The sequence below is a fragment of the Meles meles genome, chromosome 8, assembly GCF_922984935.1.
Source record: "Meles meles chromosome 8, mMelMel3.1 paternal haplotype, whole genome shotgun sequence".
Lineage (NCBI taxonomy): Eukaryota > Metazoa > Chordata > Mammalia > Carnivora > Mustelidae > Meles > Meles meles.
Genome location: NC_060073.1, coordinates 42,130,112 through 42,145,314, shown reverse-complemented (window position 1 = coordinate 42,145,314; position 15,203 = coordinate 42,130,112). Strand labels below are relative to the sequence as shown.

General features: G+C 43.9%; 1 protein-coding gene across 2 annotated transcripts in view; it reads left to right on the top strand.

Annotated features, from left to right (window-relative positions):
• Positions 1-15,203, top strand: part of NELL1 (neural EGFL like 1) — an 860,623-nt gene that overhangs the window by 65,853 nt on the left and 779,567 nt on the right. For both annotated transcript variants that reach the window (XM_046016014.1, XM_046016013.1), the window contains exon 3: positions 7,246-7,396. In XM_046016014.1, the coding sequence (XP_045871970.1) occupies positions 7,246-7,396 (151 nt within the window). The remainder of the gene's footprint in view (positions 1-7,245; positions 7,397-15,203) is intronic.

Below are 15,203 nucleotides of genomic sequence, written 5' to 3'. Positions count from 1 at the left end.
GTTGCGCTGGAGGAGAAGGGCTCTTGGTATGCTAATTTCTTAGTGACAAGTGGGTGCCTTGATTGTCCTTACTGACACTTTTAAAGGTTTATAAGAACTTGAGCTGCCTAAACATAGCTATTTAATAAGTAAAATTATGGAGATACCAGAATCTTTTAATGGAGCCATATAGTAATACAGTGTGTCACAAAATTCTTAGGTGGAGTCCCCCAGTGGAGGAGTCGGGGATGCTCTTCCATTAATGGAAGAGCTTTATTATTCCTTAGGCAGCTTGTAATTTTGATGTACTTTTTTCAGCAGGTTGGGGTTCTAGTTGAGTGTCTTTGGTAAACCTCCTTTGTTACACTGTGCTCTAGATTTTGGAGTCAAGATAGAGCCTCAAACCTCTGTTCCATTAATAATCTGTATGCCGGGCACTCTGTAGAGTGTGGAGAATATATCGATAAACCATTCCTCTTGGGATTTACAGTCTGGTGGGCATGCTGGCCTTAATGAAATGATTATATGCAATAAAATGATTACACACAAAGCCTTGATGGTTATGATAAATACAGTGAACACCTAGTACAGGGAATCTGAGCTGGCTTGGTGTGGTCAGAGAAAGCTAGCCTGAAGAATTGACAATTAAGCTGAGTAAACGGAGAGGGAAATGTAAGAATGTTACGTGTGGAGGAACACAGACCTGGGAAGAAAAAGGAGGCTTGTGTGGCTGGAGTGCAGGAGTGAGGAGGGGTGAGAACAGGGAAGGGAGGGAGGATGGCCAAGTAGGCAAGGGCACCAGGCGAATGCCATGGAGTATCATGGCGGACTCTGCTGGGGCAAGACGCCATTTTTATCTCCATTGGCTTGCTGTGTAAAGCTGTAGAACTTATGTGCCTCTGTTTCTTCACTCGCAAAATGGGGGAAATAGTGATATTTAGCTCAGGGATTGCACACATAGATTGCTCATAAATATTGCCCGAGTACAAAGTGTCCAGTGCTGGTGTATGATGAGGCTTTGTCCCTTTCCCACATAATCCAAGCGTGGAGCTCACACACCTCCATAACAGATGTAGCAGAGTAAGGAATGTAGTTTGAGAGACCGGACTGCCAGGTTGGACTCTCCCCTTGGCTTAGCCCAGTGTCTTAGAAAATGTGGTAAGCTTTAGTTTTCTCACTTCTAAAGGAGGAAAAATAACAGTGGCTACTTCTAGGGTTACTGTAAGTGGTATGTGCAAAGCAGTTGGCCCTCTACGTGGCACCACAATAAACTGAACACACATTTACGCGTGACTCTGGCTTCTGGAGCTAATGGAGGTTTAATGGGATGTCATTGTGAATTTGCTAGTGAAGGTAGAAATCCTTTACACATTAACCAGGAGTCTCCTAGCATCCCTAACTACTTTCTGCTCATGATTTCCACTTCTTTGAAAGCTCCTTGGATCGATAACTTTAGACCTTCTTAAAGAACGGCTGGAAACAGTGGAAAATAGGCCTCTTCCCTCTACCCCTCCCCAGCCAGAGTTGCCCCATGGACAGTGGCGTGTTCTGAATTGGCGAACTTGCTCTGTACTCCTCAATGAAAAGCGACCTCCTAGTTCAAATTGACAAGTGTTGCTTTACCTTTGGGGTCAATCTTACCACGAGCTTACATGGGACTTAGGCTAGAAGGATGTGCCAAGTCTCCATCTGGATTCTGCCATATGTGAGGTTCTCTGTTTAAACATGATGTTATTACTGAGATGTCCCCCAAATTCTCCATCGGTCAAGGCTGAGGTGGGCTGCCCAGGTGTTTGTTTTGTCATGTTTCTGGCTGCTGCTGCTTTTTCCCCTTCTGCTTGTCAATCGGTGGGGAGTTTCCTCTGATATTGCGCAGAGTAGCTTCTGTCCTGCTGGACTTCTGGCGAGAGGGATGCTTGCAGAGAAAGAAAAATGCCAGGATAATGGAAAACACATGGGTGTTCACATCTGCACAGCAGTCCCGCAATGAGTGCCCTCTTCTCCCTCTCTCTCCTGCCTGATAAATGCTTATTCATTTTTTTTTTTTTTTGCCTCTGGTTCAAAGCTCTGTCTTCCACCGTGTCCTTCCCAGCCTCCACTGCCCCCTCTTTCGTTTGTGCATTGCCCTTCTCTACCTGTCCTCCCCAGGTGGGATAGGATAGACAGCAGCTATCCTCAAGGGCAGGAACTGTGTTTCCTTGGTGCCCAGCAAGCACAGTGCCTGGCACAGAGGAAACACAGGTATGTTTGACAATGAAAATCCTTATCCTATCATCAGGCAAAAGGGCAATGAAGCTGCTTCTGTAACAGGCAGAGAAGGGTCTGTGAATAGCCTCATTTAATTTTTTCAATCTCCTCCCTTCACCCAGTACATTTTTTTTTAACTGATGCTTAATCATCATATTAGCATTTTTAGTCTTTAAAAATGACTAGGTAGAGCCATTTCATCCTAGGAAAGAAAAAGCACTTAACCCTTGCTGCTGATTTAGCACTTCTTAACTAGATCACATAAAACTTCTGGACGTTTGGAAGGACAACTTTTTTAATGTAGAATGTTCACTCTAAGTGGTGGTGGTTCCTCCAGAGGTCACAAAACCACTTCACCAACCAAATTCAGATGTTTGAATCATGCAGCTTATTATTTTTTTTAAAGATTGTATTTATTTATTTATTTGACAGACAGAGATCACAAGTAGGCAGACAGGCAGGCAGAGAGAGAGAGAGAGAGAGAGAGAGAGAGAGAGAGAGGTGGAATCAGGCTCCCTGCTGAGCAGAGAGCCGGATGCAGGGCTTGATCCCAGGACCCTGGGATCATGACCTGAGCTGAAAGCAGAGGCTTTAACCCACTGAGCCACCCAGGCGCGCCTATCATGTGGCTTATTAAATAAATCCAAAATGTCCAGGAGGAAGCAAGGGAAAGAAATGGAGTAGGATAGGGTCCATGCTGTGGAAAGGATGGGCCACCTTACTGGATTCCTGGGTTTTGCATTGTTCACGTGTTCAGTCTTTGCCCCATCAGCTCCTTTGCTGATGCGGAGGTTACATGGACTGGAGTGGAGGTTCTAAAAAGGTGGAGTTCAGCAGACGGGAGGTGCCTGGTGCCAGTGCATTTCCACTCTTGGGGATGGCAAGTACTCCTGGTCCCAGCTGCAGGTGCCCGTCTGTCTAGTGAGTAGTGATGGGTTTGATTAGCATTTCTCAGGCAGAGTACACGTGGGGCCAGAATGGGAATGGAATGAGTGTCCAGGATAGGGATCTGATTTAGGGATGATCTAGCTGTCATTTTGAAGGTGCTGTGATTTGTACATTATGACTTGGTTCTTCCACCCCATTCCATTCCTAGGTATCATGCTCATTCAGTCCTTGTTATCTGTGTTCAACACATTTAGGTTTCATTTACTGGATCTATGTTGAACACGTTTTACAGGTTTCTAACTTGCTATCTATATTTAACACTTCCTATGAGCTTTATTCATCCTACTTGTTTCTCTTGTTCTCTCTAGCAGAATTGAATATTCTCCAATAATATAGACAGCACATCATAATGGTTGCATACAGCAGGACAATAGTTACTATAGATTCTCATTAATTGGCTTTCATAGGTAGCTCGATTAACTCTTGGAAAGAGAAGTAGGTGACCCATCACTGGTTCCAGTAATTGATAACTTTACATTTATGTTGCCTTGGAAAATCAGCAGAAGAGAATTGTAGAATTGAGGTGTTTCATAGGTAGAAAATACCTTTAGTCCTGTCCTTTGCTGGGTGGCTGGGAGCAGGGTATGGTGAAGAACAGAAATGAACTCTTAAGTTCTAGAGAGAACTTGAGCCCCATGATCTCCAGTCATGTCTAGTTTCAGATATGGAGTGTGAGGCTCAGAGAGGTAAAGTGTCTTATCCAAGGTCACATAGCTAGTTATCTGTCAAACTTGGTAGTCTTCAGTCCCTTGAAACCTGGTTCACTGTTCTTGCCTCTCTGTTGTAAGAAGTGAAATTACTTTCTGGTGTTCTTTTGGCAGCTGAGTTATGGTAAGCATTTACTTGAAAGAGCTTTTCTGAAAATGAGAATGCTCATAAAGTTTCCATGTATGAAAATAGATGTTTTTTACGTTTTACTCTGGTGAGTGCTAATGGGGTTTCTTTATTTCAATGTGTCAGTCATTCACAAAGAGAAATGAGAAGTCGGCAGATTAGAAATACGCAGTTTTGTAAAGGGGTGGGATGATGAGCAGTGTGGTTGTATTGGATTAGACTGTTAGATGGGGTGTCCTATAAATAGGAGGGGCCGAATTGACCCTGAACACACTTTTCTTTAAACTTAAAACCACGGACATGTGACATATAACCATTTATTTTCTCCTTTTCTGAAAGGTATCCTATTCTTTTCTGGCCATAATATTTGTGGTTCTTTGAAATAGCAGCATACATGATAAAAATAAATGGAAAATAAATTCAAGTGTCTTTATTGGATGCCTGTTTAATGCCAGGCATTGAGACCTGCGGATACAACAATGATTCATTAAATCTGCCTGTCCTTATGGAGCCTATAGTCTAGAGAGGAAAAAAAGGAAAAACAGTAAAAAACAGAACAAACACGAAACGAGAGTATAAGTAATACAAAGAAAGATTACAATAATTAAGTGGTATGGAGAAAAGAACCAGAGTGGTGTATTCAGTATTTCTGGAGAGCCTACTTTGGAGGGAGTGACCAGGAGTTGCATTTGCCCTTGGAGCTGATGGAACCAGGCCTGGGGAAAGTGGGGAAGAGCTCTGTGGGCAAAGGGAAGAGTAGTACAAAGTCCCTGAGGCAGGAGTGGGCTTGGGTGTGGAAGAAGAATATGGAATTGGGAGACGTAGGCAAGTCATTTGGTATGTGACCTTGCGGGCCATGCTAAAAAGCCTGGATTTTTATCCTGGGAGGATTGGGAAGCCATGGAGTGTTTTTAGCAAGAGAATGCAAGGATGCTGACTTAGGTGTTAAAATGAGCTCTTTGACTGCTGGGGAGAATGGAGAAAGCAAGGCAATATGGAAGCAGGGAGACCAGTTAGGCTGTTGGAGGTACCCCAGTGAGAGAGAAAGCTTGGAGAGGAGTTTGAGTGGAGTTGGGGGGAAGCAGACAGATTTCCAGACCTGGGTGTCCTCATGATTTGCTCTTGTATTGGATCTGGAGAGTAGAAGAAAAGGAAGGTTGAAGGACAAGTTCTGGTCTTTTTGGCTTGATCTGGGTGCTGCCATTTACTAAGATTGTGAGCTCCAGGAGAAAATAGAGGGCTAGGGGAGAGGGGAGAACAAGGGTTTTGTCCTCAGCATATACAATATGAAATGCTTACTAGACCTTCATGTGGAGATAGTAAGGATATTGAGCGTGTCTGTTAAAGAAGAGATTGGGGGTGGTAGATTTACACTTGAGTGTCTTTGGTCTTGGAGCTGCAGTGATATCAAGGGAACGGAGTAAGAGGTGAGGACGCTCATCACTGATGTGGCTGCTGGAAGAAAGAGCTGTGAATATCATGGCTGCCTTATCATTGTCCTCTCGCATTGGGCTCCCGCTTCAGAACCTCTGAGGAGCTCTCTGGGCCAACACTGCCCATTAGGTAATTCCTAAGAGACAAATAAAGAAGGAAACCGTAAAAAGGGCAAAAGTAAACATGTAAACCTCAAGAGCCACGCACACGTGTATATGTCCATGGCACTAAATTTTAGGTGGAATTTATTAGGACGTGTACCCAGCAGTATAAAAATGTTAACAAACGTTTGCTAATGATCTCTAGTTGACAAAGCAATTGCTTCATACATTTAATAGGTCTTGAATATTATCCTGCAAAGTCTTTGACTGGGATTTTGTAGAAGATGTTGAAGCATTCGCTGAGTGGCACTTAGCTCCACCCTTGACAAAAACTAAAAGCCTGCCACTTAATAGTGAAGTGGTGAAGGCCTTTCTTTGGGTAGAAAAGCAAATGGCTGTGAGTAGGTCCTCTACTAGGGTTAGGTGCCTCCGAGATAGAGGACCAACGTCACTCCCTGCCTTGCATAGCCTAGACTTCTACAGATGGAAGATGGTCCTTCCAATAGCAGCTCGAGGAATTATACAAGGATGGAGAGGCCCTGAGAAATCCCCTGGTTCCCCTCTCCTCCTCTACCCCACCCCCATTTTGGAGATGAGAAGACTGAGGCCCAAGGTCAAGAACTTGAGGATTGTTTTTCTGTTAGAAATCACTCTTCAGGATGAGGTTCTTCAAGGTCCAAATAGTCTGTGATGTTGCTTGGGCCACGGAGCTTTTGAAGGTATTGGTTATTTCTCCAGGAGTTTGAAAAACAGAGTGTTTCTACTGAGGATGGATGGGGTCAGGGCATGGGAGGAGGAATCAAACATTCCTTTGGTATTCGTTTGTCATCCTCTGAAGTTTTAATTCTGCTCTGTTGGTGGTGAGTTTCTGATTTGAGGAGGTGAGGTGTGCGGTAGCGAGAACACCTAGTTTATCATGATTGGGGCGTGGTGGGGAGGGTCGTGGTATGAAATGATGAATGTCTCATTATGCAGAACTTGAAGAAAGCTATTCCTGGCCAGGAGCATGATTAGCTGGACTCCCAGTTCTCTAAGCATGCTGAATTGACCTCCGCTTTAATATTTCAGGAGTGGAGTCATCCACTCCATGTTTACAGAGAAATCCCAGGCACCCTTAAAGATCACAGATTGTTTAATCAAAAGTGGAATTGTCTGGCATTATTAACACTAGTCAGTCTCCACTGGGTACAAAGCAAGGACAGGTTTCCCTCTACGCCTCACGAAGAGAAACTGAGTTGATAGGGAAAAGTCCCGCTGGAGCCTAGTGAGTGGCATTTGGGACCTGCTTTAAACACTGGATTCTCTGAATTGAGGATCCATTTATCTGATGGTCTCTCAGCTTTTTTATAGCAACTTCATCTGCTTGTAGTCAGCCGCATTGCTCAGTGTCCCATCACAATTTCTGTCAGAAAATCACTGGCTGGCCCACGATGAATTTGTCCAAGTGACAAGTGGGTACAGTGATGGAAGTGGCATTTCCGGTTTTGGTGTTGAATGAGTGCTGCCGGATGAAGGGGTGGGTGGGGCCTGAAAGCAGAGTATCAGCGAGGGCGGGGGGCCTGAAAAATGGAACCGGGATCCTCTGGAGGTTTCTAACTGTGTCTTTTCTCTTTCTTCCTTACTCTCTCCTTCGTTCTGTGCTCTTTTCCTCCTCCTTGTTCTCTGTCCCCCTGTGTTTCTGCATTTCCTTCTTGACTCCTAGATACAGACAGAGAGATCCATGCAGCCCCTCATGTGAGTGAGAAATTAATCCAGCTGTTCCAGAACAAGAGCGACTTCACTTTTTTGGCCACCGTGCAGCAAAAGCCATCGACTTCCGGAGTGATCCTCTCCATACGAGAGCTGGAACACAGGTAAGCTGTACTTTCGAAAGTGTACTTAGAATTAATGGACTCTGCAAAATGCCTTGGAATCTGGAGGTTGTATCTCTAAGAGGGCATGTAGCTAGCTGAGGCCTTGTTGCTGTTGAACACACCGATGAGTTTTCTTTGCATTAAGAACTTACTTTGGGGACGCCTGGGTGGCTCAGTGGGTTAAGCCTCTGCCTTCGGCTCAGGTCATGATCCCAGGGTTCTGGGATGGAGCCCCACATCAGGCTCTCTGCTCAGCAGGGAGTCTGCTTCTCCACCTCTCTCTCTCTCTGCCTGCCTCTCCACCTACTTGTGATCTCTGTCTGTCAAATAAATAAATAAAACCTTAAAAGCAACAACAAAAAAAGAACTTACTTTGGGCAGAGTGACTTTCTTGTGGCCTCTCCAAGGACCACTCCTGAGTGTCTTTCTTGCCCATCTTCCGTCTTCTGGTGGACTTGGCTCCTATGAAACTGCGTCCTCTGTCACTTTGACGGGAGGTCCTCAAGCAAGTTAGACTTAACACCCTTCAGTAAGCACTTAGGTGTTTACTCTACGCAGTAACTGTGCTGGATAGTGGGAACACTGGAATGATACAGCAGTTGTGTTGTAAGGATCTCATAAGGCTGTAGGGAAGATGGATGCACAGAGTATTCTAGATGCACTGCTAGAAATGGGTATTTAAGGAATAAAGGTGATAATAGTCCATTCTGAAGGATCACGGTAAGTTAAGGCAGGCTTCAGAAAGAACTGTGGTTGTATAAAGGAAAGTGAAAATTCTTTTGACAGCTGAATGAGAGGAGGAAGGCGTGGGAAGAAGGGCAGTCCAGAAATCACTTACTATGATTTTTGGGAAGGAAGAGGTGGGTGGGGTCAGTCATTGGCACATTGTGTGTGGGGAGGAGGCTGCGGAGCTCTGGGTGGGCGGGGAGGAGGGGTACTATAGAGGTGGGGGCCTCCGTAGCCACTAGAGAGAACACAAGTGTCTGGGAGTTCATAGATTCCCCCAGGCAGCCTGTAGTCAGTGATTGACAGGGTGTAGGAGTTCAGAAGCCCAGTTCCTTTGCCTTGGAGGCCTTAAAGCCAGACTGGCTCTGTAGCTTGATTAATTCCCCAGTGCTGCCTGGGATTAGGCTGAGGCTTCCAGGTCCTGCTACCCTCCCTGCCCCCACCCCCTAATACTTCCTTAGGAAATCACTTGTTCTCAAGTTTATGTGTCAGTCTGCTTCTGGGGAACCTGAATTCAGGTAAACCTTCCTTTACCTATTCAGGTGGACCTGTCAGACAGCAGAACTATATCAAGGCAGTTTGGGATGCTAGGTCAGTGGTTAGGGAAGATCACACGGAGGGGCAACTCTGGAAGGGCCAGAATCCTGGCAGGTCAGGAAGTCTTGAGGTACTGAATGGGAACAAGGTGGGCAGTCAGAAGAGAAATGCAGGAAAATGCAATTTTAGTGGATTGGACGGAGAGGTGCGGAAAACAGACTAATGAGACTGGTACAGAGGCTCTCCATGTGCCTCTTTCCAGAGGTGAGGATCCAGTGTTCTTGTTTCAGTGGCTAAACTTGATCTCTGCCTCAAAGGGATGTGACGGACCCCGATCCTTATATAGGGATGTTGTCAGCATCAGAATTTGGCTGTTTCTGAGTCAGCCAGAGAAAGCGAGGTGGCGCGTGTTGGGGAGCAGGTACAGGTCAGAGGCCAAGTGTTCTGTAGACACGGAGAAGGCATAAGAGTCCTTGTTACTCCAACATGGAGGTGTCCAGCCAGTCTCCGCTTCACAGATCTGGAAGGCTCATGTGCTTGCCACCCCCCCTGCACCCCTCCTCCTGGGGCAACATGGAGGGGTTGGGTGTGAGGGTGGCCTCAGTAAAAGGGCCATACGAGTGTCCAAGGATGGAACGTAGAGGGTCTTGAATCTCCATGAAAGCGGCGGCGGGGAGGGGGACCCAAGGCAAATGAGAAGTGAGTGGAATGGCAACTGTTGTAGTAGAGAGAGCACTGACTGCAGAGCCGGCCTCTTGGGGCCTGGAGTTCTAGGTCTCGCTTTCCTTGGGATGAAGGGAGGTGGCCATCTACTTGGCAGGGTTGCTTGTGACGGTGGAAGAGGATAGGGCCTGCAAAGTGGACTGCCCTTAAATACACATTTCTTCTGGTCTAAGCACAAATCTTTTTTTTTTTTTTTTTAAAGATTTTATTTATTTATTTGAAAGAGAGCTAGAAATCACAAGTAGGCAGAGAGGCAGACACTGAGAGAGGGAGAAGCAGGCTCCCTGCTGAGCAGAGAGCCCGATGCGGGACTTGATCCCAGGACCCTGGGATCATGATCTGAGCCGAAGGCAGAGGCTTTAACCCACTGAGCCACCCAGGCGCCCCTCTAAGCATAAATCTGAAAGCTACTACCTGGGTTTCTCTTTTGGATTTTTTTTTTTTTTAAAACCCAACTCCATTTAAGAAAGGTTTAAAAAACAATTTGTGTTGCCACACAGTCATTTGATGCCACCTTCCCTTCCCTCACAGGTTTCTAAAGCAACCTGAGTGTCCTTGAATGGAGAATCACCTCAGCATTTTTCTTTATAATAGGAAAACCTTAGTCTTGATTGAAAAAATAATAAACATAAGGAAATGGAGAATTCCCCTCCCCCTTGGAGTTCTGTGGTGCCTTCCTCCATGTTTGTTTGGTCTAATCAAGTCTTGGAATTGCCAGAATCTGTCATGCACTGGGTATGGTCATAGAGACGACCTGGTTTCCACACTGAAGCAGATGTTCACCTAGTAAAGGAGACCTGGCATGTTAGAGAGATATATGATTGTGTATTTTTAGGAATTCAGCTATTACAGTCCAGCAATGTTCCTATCTGTAATAGAGAATCTTCCATCACTTCTCAGATTTCTTCCCAGGACAACGTCTAGAGGAGCAGATTGTCTTGGAGACACTGGTCGTGGACCTCCAACCAGAATAGAAGATGACCAAGGATTTGAGGCTCTTGATTCAGTAGTGGAGGGTTTAGGGACAGGGTAGGTTAGATAGAGAAATTGGAATCTGTCAGGGATCTAACAGCCTGACTAGAAGGTGAGACTCCCCAGTTCTTTTCATGGTTCTTTCCCATATGATCTTCTTTGTATCACTCATGATCCAGGTGAATTAAAAATGTATCTGCCACAATTGGGTTATTGGGTTTCCCAATACGGGAAAGTAGGCATTTGGGTTTCCAGATAATTTTGAATATGTTTCTGTTTCACTATTTTTCAGTATATTTAGAGTTGTGCATTCAACACAGTCCTCCACAGATTTCCATTACCTCCAAGAGAAATCCCACACCCTTAAAGATGCCCCTTAACCATCTCCCCATAGCACCCCAGCCTTAGGCAACCACTCATGTCTTTTCTGGCTTTATGGATTTGCCTATTTTGGATATTTCGTATATATGGAATCCCACAGTATGTGCAGTTTGTGACTGGCTTTTGTGTAGAATGTTATCCAGGTTCTTTTGTGCTAATGGTGTGTCAGTAGTGGATTTTTTTTTTTTATTTTTTATTTATTTATTTGACAGAGAGAGATCACAAGTAGCAGAGAAGCAGGCAGAGAGAGAGAGAGGGAAGCAGGCTCCCTGCTGAGCAGAGAGCCCGATGTGGGACTCGATCCCAGGACCCTAAGATCATGACCTGAGCCGAAGGCAGCGGCTTAACCCACTGAGCCACTCAGGCACCCAGTAGTGGATTTTTAAAGTTGCAGAATATTACATTGCTTGGATATGCCATGTTTTATTTATAGGTTGGACATTGAATTTTTCCCTAGTTTTTGGCAGTAATGAGTACTGCTATGAAATTTCATGTAGATGTTTTTGTGTGGACCTATGTTTGTGTTCTCTTGGGTATATAACTAGGGTTAGAATGGCTAGATCGAGTGGTAACTTTGGTTTGTTGAATTGCCAGGATGTTTTCCAAAGGACCTTTTTTACATTCCTGCCAGCCGTATGTGAAGGTTGGAGTTTTTTCACAGTTTTGTTAATAGTTACTCTCTTTCTCTTTGACACAGCCATTCTAATAGATGTGAAGGGGCCCCTCATTGTAGTTTTGAGTTGCATTTCCTGATGGTAAATTGTATAGAGTTTCTTAATGTTGTGTTGCCTGCTTAGACATCCTCTTTGGAGAAAGGTCTACTCAGATCATTAGCCCGTTTTTTAATTGGGTTGTGTTATGATTTTGTGATAGTTCTTTACAGACTCAAGTCCCATATCAGATAGGGTTTATTTTTTTTATTTTTATTTTTTTAAGATTTTATTTATTTATTAGTCAGAGAGAGAGAGAGAGAGTGAGCACAGGTAGACAGAGTAGCAGGCAGAGTCAGAGGGCAAAGCAGGCTCCCTGCCGAGCAAGGAGCCCGATGCGGGAGTTGATCCCAGGACGCTGGGATCACGACCTGAGCCGAAGGCAGTCGCTCAACCAACTGAGCCACCCAGGCGTCCCAGGATTTATATTTTTTCAGCTTTGAATTTATCTTCATGTAAAGCCCAATTTCTTAAATTAGATGTTCAGTGTGCCTATTTTTTTTCTTTGTTGCTGATACTTTTGTTCTAAGAAATTACTGCCTAACTGGAGGCTATTACATCTTCTAGGATTTATTTAAAAAGTTTTACAGGTTTAGCTCTTTTAAGTATTTGATATATTTAAGTCTTTTTCTATATGGTGTGAAGTATAGTGGTTCAACTTCACTGATAACCAGTTGTCCCAGCGCCATTCATGGAGTCCTTTTCTCCCCAGTGGATTATCTTTTGATGATTGTAGTTTCCATTAAGTTCTAAAGTTGAAGTGTGAGCCCTCTGACTTTGTTTTTCAAGGTTGTTTTGGATAGTCCAGTCCTCTGGAATTTCCATATGAGTTTTAGGACCAGCTTTTTTTTTTAAATATTTTATTTTTTTATTTGACAGATCACAATTAGGCAGAGAGACAGACAGAGAGAGAGGGGGAAGCAGGCTCCCCGCTGAGCAGAGAGTCCGATGGCGGGCTTGATCCCAGGACCCCGAGATCATGACCTGAGCCGAAGGCAGTGACTTAACCCACTGAGCCACCCAGGCACCCCTAGGACCAGCTTTGTAATGTCTGTAAAGGTGTCAGCTGGATTTTTCAAAGGGATTACATTGAATCTGTAGGGTTTTCTTTAGGGAGTATTGCCATTTGGTAGTATTATCCATGGACATGGAATTTCTTTCCCTTTTAGATTCTCTTTAATTTTGAACAGTGTTTTATAGTTTCAGAGTACAGCATTTGCATGACTTTTGCTTTTTAAATTATAGTGGCATCAGATGATAAAGGGAATTGTTTTCATAATCTCACTTGCTCATTGCTACTTTATAGAAATGCACCTGATGTTTCGTTGGACCTTGTGTGATGCAGACTTGCCGACCTCATTAGTTTCTTAGTGAATCGTTCTTAATACATACCAGAGCTTGTTATTTGCAAATAGCACAGAAAGAAATAAAATTATCTCTGCCTGGTTGCCTTATTTTCTTGCTAACTGGCTTGGCTAGAATTTCCAGTGCAGTGTTGAATGGAAATGGTGAGAACAAGTAGTCTTGTTCCTGCTCTGAAGGAGGACCGCTTTGCTCTTCACCACAGAGTATGATGGTAGCTTGTGTTAGATGTTCTGAGCCAGGCGGAAGTTGCTTTCCATTACTGGTTTGTCGGGGGTTGTGTGTGTGTGGTGTGTGTTTGTTTTTATCATGAAAGGATATCTTTTTTCTCCCCCTCTCCCCTTCCCAAGTGCTGTTTCTGCATATGTGGAGATGATCATGTTTTTATTCTGTTAGTGATGTGTGGTGTATTAACTAATTGAATTTTTGATGTTGTACCAGGCTTGCATTTCTGGAATAAACCCCACTTAATCATGTTGTATAATGCTTTTTATATATTCCTGGACTTGGAAGTATATTATTGAGAACTCTTACATCAATATGCAGAAGAGCTACTAGCCTGTGGTTAATGCCTTTGTCTGGTTTTGGTATCTGACTTTTAAGCTGTGTGGATAGCCTTCCCCCACCCCAAGCCAACATTTGCCCATTGTATACTCGGTGCCTGGCATTTGAGTTATATATTCTTTTTTGGATGATCCTCCTTGGTTGAAGTATACCATTTTGAATTTTGAAAATGTTTCTTCTATTTTTATCAGCTATTCCGTTTTTGTCTTCCATTGTCTAGAATCTCCATAATAGTGAGGAATAAAAAAGCAGATTAAAGTTCCTTACAAAAGACAGAAAGACGACAGCCAATCCAGTCTTCAGTGTGTTCCTAAATCTGTTTGAGAGATAGGGCAGAGCGCCCGATGCGGGGCTCAATCCCAGGACCCCGGGATCATGACCTGAGCCGAAGGCAGAGGCTTTAACCCGCTGAGCCACCCAGGCACCCCTTTATTGGCCTTTTAAATGAAACCGTTCTTAGTTTTATTGGTCAAATCTGTTTTTCATTTTAAATTCATTGATTTCTGCTTTTTTACCTCCTTTTTGATTACTCTGTGTATTTTTAGTAGCTTCTTAGATATTTTCAGTGTTTAGCAAGATCACTGAAGGCTTCATATTTTCTTGTGTATTGTTTCAAATACAGGCCACTGCTATCATTCTGTACCTCTCTGTACTTTTCTGCAGTTGTTAATTTTAGTTTGACTTCCTCTTTGATCCAAATTGGGATGTTTAGGTTTTCAATCACTTTGAAAATTTTAATGTGTGACTTCTGTTTTTTTTGAAGACAAATAAGTGGGGAGAAATTTTAGACTTTGGAGATTGCTGAATTTTTTTTTTCTGCTGACCTTACACAAGTTAAATATTGGTGGCACATTTAAACGGATGAATAGCTCTTGTGTATGTAGATACATACAGATACAACTTCGTATGTAGCACTTTCCAGTTGTGTTACTCAATTTCTATGTGCACTTATTTTCTGCTTCAGCTGTGTGACCTGAGAGAGGTAGATTCCAACTTCTAGGATTAGATTTTTGTTCTCTTCTCTTGGGGTGGGTTGAGGGGTCAGATCTGGAAGGGTCATGCGTGACCTGTACCACATTGCATTGGCCAGGACTGGGAAATCGAGTTTAGCATTGTGTCAAAGATGCGAGAACATGGGCATTGGAATAACTAAGCAGTCTTGGTCTCGATTGTTGGGGATGTTTCCAGTGCAGTCTGTGCCCAAATTAGGAAAGTAGCCTAGTTGAGAGACTGTGTCACAGGGTTTTCTTGAATATGAAGTACTCTTACATAAATAGTATGCACTTAAGTCTAGAATGTTCCAAAGATTCATTTTCTCTGTCCCTGGTCAGGGGTGCTCAGAAATTTCATGAGCAGTTTCAATGGTTCACATGGAATCTATTGTCCCAGGCACAGAGACTGCCTGGGATATATTGCATCTTGTATAAGATGGTGAAAAGGGCAAAGGTGTTGGTATCTGGAAACTGAAATGAATAGTACCTTAGGATTTTTGTGATGATTGTAGGTATTTATAAAACCCCTAGCTTAGTTCTGGGTACCTAAGAGAAAAAGTGGAATTTTGATACCGAGGGGAAAACAGAATGTAGAGGGAGGCCAGATGAACATATAGTTCCTTTTCTTCAGTTCAGCGGTTAAAGGAAAATGACGTCTATCACCCAAACTCTTCTGGTAGCGTTCAGTTTCCAGTCAAAGGCCCCTTTGCTGATGGAGCACAGTGGGGGAACAGCACACTGGATCTGAACACTCTCCCTAGCCATCTTGGGCAACGTGGGAAGTGATCATCCAGTTGTCTTTTCCAAAGCCGTGGGCCAGAAAAACTGCATTTACTGTTC